Here is a 4,674-nt window from a genome sequence, read left to right as displayed (position 1 = left end):
TCTCTACCCCCCTTTCCTGTCTAGCTTCAGCTGTCTCTATCAATAAAGGCAATAAAAGGCCAAAAAAATAACACACTCATAGTGAAGCTGCTAGCACGGCTACAACACAGGTACTCACACACTGACTCCTTCAAAGAGACATAAACGTGCTTCTAGTGACAGTCAGAGCTTAGGGATCCTCTCTCTCTCTCTCATTCACTTTCTAGCTGCCTGTCTGTGTACATGTCCCTCAGTGTGTCTATCTGTCTACTAAACTCTCTCTCTGATCGTATATATCTATCTTGATCTCTCTCTCTCTCTCCCTGCCTGTCGCTCTGTCACTCAGTCGCAGTCCTGCTGCCTGTCTCTCTTTCTCTCGTTCTGTCTGTCTGGGCCGCTCTGTCAGGATTACATGGCGTCAGGTTGGCCAACATGGACGCCGGTGGTGGGGAAACAAAATGTTCCTCTCAGCACAAAGCCGCTCTAATCCGCTCTCCTCATCCCCCACAGCAGAGCCTGATTACAGAAAGCTGGTTGGTAGGCCTTAAGACAGACAGGCAGGCAGGCAGGCAGAAAGATGGACAGACGGACAGGCAGGATCGGCAGTGGGTATTTAAGCCAGTTGGACAACACTGAATCTCTCGGTAGCTGGCTGTTTAACTGTCTGATTAGTTTATTGGCTTGTTGGCTTGCTGACTAATTAACCTACTGACTGACTAACTGACCCTTCAGCTTACCTGTTGGCTGACCGACTGGCTGCTAGCCAGGTTGCTGTCCAGGTTGCTGTCCAGGTAATAGACTCAGGGAAAGCCAGGCTGACTATCTGCTGATTCAATGACTTGCTACCTTAATGAGTCAGTGGCTAGCAGACAAGCTAGTGACGTAGCTTCTGACTGTCTAACTTGATGGCTAAATAATGCACGTTTTTTTTAGCCTGTATTTGTTAACAGTCAAACTGGCACCACAGCAAATATGCCAGATTATCTTTAGCAATATCTGTTGTTCGCAAAGTACTCATAACAGTCACTGCATTTCTTTGATAATGTAGGAAATGTAAAAATATAATGATTGCCAGGCTTCTGGAGTTATAAGGAGCAGCTTTTTTGTATGATACACTTCAGTATTACTGTGTGTTGTGATACTGTAAATCTGGAAACCCTGCAAATTTACAGATTAGTTTTCCAGTCATGGAAAAACATGGAAATTGATTGATAAACAAACATCCAATAAATAAAATATTAATAGCATTTTAGCCCCTTACTCTACATTTGGTGTTGTGGTTGATAATTTATAATTGCACATGCAACAAACAATTATACTTTATACATTTCTTTTAATAGGTTAATTCTTATGATGATTATTCTGTGGTCTACGGGTCCTTTTTGACCCGCAATCATTTTCGTCATATCATTATTGAAGGTAAACTTTCATAGAATTGCGTGAAATTTTCCGGGATTGTGTCCCTCTGCGTCCTTTATAGAACTTTCTTCATAAATGTGTATGTGTTTTATGAATATGTATAGTACCTGTGGTCTTCCAGGACACAAATGGACCCGGCACACAAAATGGAGCATAATGGTCACAATATTGTAATTTCTGGCACAATAAAGTCACACGTGCACACCCACAGGCATTTCTCTGAACAAGCATGTGCACGCACACACACCAGAGATACCTCCTGCACTGCTGATATCAAGTGACAGAGCTAGATACTCCTCTAAGTTTGCCTTTACAGAGACACATGCGCTTGTGTTCCCCCCCTGTGCACTGCACATCGGGACACAGCTGTAAGACAAAAGGAAAACCTAAAGCCCCAAATCATACTGCTGTCTTTTACAGCATGATTGTCCGTCTCGATGCTTCACACACAAGGAGACGGTGAATATTCTGCAGTAACGACAACAAAACAAGTACACAAACACACTCACATACACACACACACACACACACACACACACACTCATAGGTACATATCTTCTCACAACAATGCACACACACAGAGCAACAAGCACACTTGCATGCACACGTAGTCACACATACAGAAACACACAATATTTGACGTACAACAGCTTGTGATTGAAAATACTGAATAAATGTGTTGTTGTTCAATGTGTTATGAATTGACTGAGAAGTTATAAAAAAAAGAAAAAATGGATACGTTTTGTTTATATTGGCTCTAAACGGTTCATTTGTACCGGGTCATTTTTGACCCGGGAAGACCACAGGTGTGATTTTGTCATTATTTTAGCTGCCATCCAAAAATTAACAATGCTTTCAAAAGTTTGACCAAAACTTTACATATCCCACTCTGTGCATACCCATCAATAAATAATTTTTCCACTATAACTATATATATATAAAAAATTCAGGTTTTATTACTTTTTTTTCCACTCGTAAATGAGGCCTATTTTGTATATTTGACTAAAACTGAACATTATTTCTGGAAAAAAAGATGAAAATGATATATCAATGTGTTGGTCTTGACTTGAAGTTAATTCTTTTTTCTACATGTCCTAAAAACAGTCTAATATCATCGGGTAATTTTTGACCCGGGAGGGCTAAAATTGCATGGACTACACAAGGGTTAATTTGACACTAAACACTGTGTCGATTTTTAATACATAGTTTACATGCAAACATTTGTGGCAGTGGTTGTGGCTAGCATACATACTATAACAGAATGTGGACCTTTAAAGCAGAATATATATTGCCAGAACATATATATGACACTGTTTACAATTTGAAACACTGTTTTAAACTTTCAACAGAGTTCACTGTATTGATACAGTTATCGTCCTTGAATCGATGTTGATTGAAATCATGCTACACCATCGAAATGATGAATGAACTAATCAAATATCTAACTTGGTTCTTAGGGTTGTCTTTACAATGCCAAACCTTGTATTTGAACTGTGACAGTCTTTGTTCCTTTGTTTTGTCATTTCAGCCTTAACTGCCTACACGTACCTCACCATCTTCGACCTCTTTAGGTGAGTGTGTCCTCCTCTAAGGAAACATGATAAGTTTCTCTTACTAGCATTTTCCCCAAAATATTGTTCATATCAATTAGTGCTGGGCGATATACTGGATGATACCGGTTTTGATTTCCTATATTATATGAACTTTCTATATACAAGTATAGCAGTGCACAGCTGAAACAGCTGAAACAATATTTGAGAAATATCTCCTTGAATACTTGAATATTTTCAGTATTTTATGTCAGTTTATGCTGTTTAAAAATATTTAGCATTGAAATGGAAGCAATGTTAAAGTTGTTGGCATATCTTTTTTATTTTATAAGTTCTGTTTTAACTGTATTGCACATTAAAATTGTTTACATTCGGATTCTTTCATATATTGTATCATTTTCTGGGGCCAAGAAAACCCTATATCAATCAAAGCCTTCAGTATATCCACTCCCGACAGTACAATAAGCCACTGTAAACCAAAATAAAGGCCTACTCATGCAAATAAATAAATAAATACAGTGAAACCCATAATCTTAAATAATCCCATGATACAAATTTTGGTCATACCTCCGAGCACTAATACATTTACAATACATTTTTTGAACAAAAAGAAATAAAAACCCTAAAATATAATAAATGTCAATGTCCAGGAAATTTTCCAGTTACCCACTATACCTAAAAATATTATTCTTGTGAAAATATTATGCATTAGAGCTGAAACACTTGGTTTCATTTATTAGTTACAACAATTTTCATTATTGCTCATTTTGTCTGATACGATAGTAAATTGAGCAGTTTCATTCAGACCAAGGGCCTTTAACGGCATTATTTTAGGCTCTGGGAAATTGTAAGGACATTTTTTATTATTTTCTAATATTCTATAGACTAAACAATTGATTAATTGGCTCTGTGTTCGGGCAGTTGAATTAATAATGAAAATAAAATGTATAGTTCATTTTGACGTGTTAAACGTATAAAAACAATCAGATGTGAGATAAGTCTGCTCAGCTGTGAGGGGGTTTGATGTTTTGATGGAGAATTTCCACTCATGAAAAATTAAATCTGAGATTATGATGAATAAAAGATAAAATAAACAAGAATTAAACTGTAGCTGACCTCTCTGTCTCTCTTCCTATTTACTCTCTCCTCCTGTCCCTCCTTCTTCTGTCATTCTGTGTCTTTGTGTCTCCATCTATCTCTCTTCCCTCCCTTCCCCTCTCCTCCCTCAGTTTGATCACCTGTCTCATCAGTTCCTGGGTGACCATGAAGAAACCCAGTCAGGTCTACTCATTTGGGTGAGTACACCATGGCGATCTGTTATATAGTGTACACAGCAATACATCAAAGAGTTTGACCAGTCTCTGAGAAAGACCGAAAAATATGCTTCAGCCAGGCAATCTCTTTTTGAGAATGGAGCTGCTTTGAATTAATTGTATATTCACATATTCTTTATGTAACTGAGGAGTTTGGCAAATAGATGACGAATCAGCACTTTGAATGTTTCTCCTCTGATTATAATTGAAAATATCGTCCTTTTCCTCTAACAGCATTAACAGTCTTGCGTTTAAAGACCCTTTGCATACATTTAAATCATGGGCTGTAGCTTTAATAGATAGCTTTTTTAGTCAAAGCTCCATCTGTGTTTGTTTATGTGCTCCCATTTACTGTGTCCCGTAACACACACACACACACACACACACACACACACTGTAAACACTGTAAACAC

At 37.8% G+C, this 4,674-nt stretch overlaps 1 protein-coding gene across 1 annotated transcript in view; it reads left to right on the top strand.

The window, feature by feature from the left end:
* Window positions 1–4,674, top strand: part of slc30a6 (solute carrier family 30 member 6) — a gene marked incomplete in the record, with an annotated part of 52,900 nt that overhangs the window by 25,910 nt on the left and 22,316 nt on the right. The window contains 2 exon segments of the mRNA XM_035663995.1: window positions 2,927–2,969; window positions 4,178–4,243. Of these exon segments, the coding sequence (XP_035519888.1) occupies window positions 2,927–2,969; window positions 4,178–4,243 (109 nt within the window).

Source organism: Morone saxatilis, unplaced genomic scaffold (assembly GCF_004916995.1).
Source record: "Morone saxatilis isolate NCDOM2014 unplaced genomic scaffold, NCSU_SB_2.0 Contig19, whole genome shotgun sequence".
In the NCBI taxonomy this organism is placed as follows: Eukaryota; Metazoa; Chordata; class Actinopteri; family Moronidae; genus Morone; species Morone saxatilis.
The sequence above is the reverse complement of the archived record's forward strand: the minus strand, read 5'-3'. Positions and strand labels throughout refer to the sequence as shown.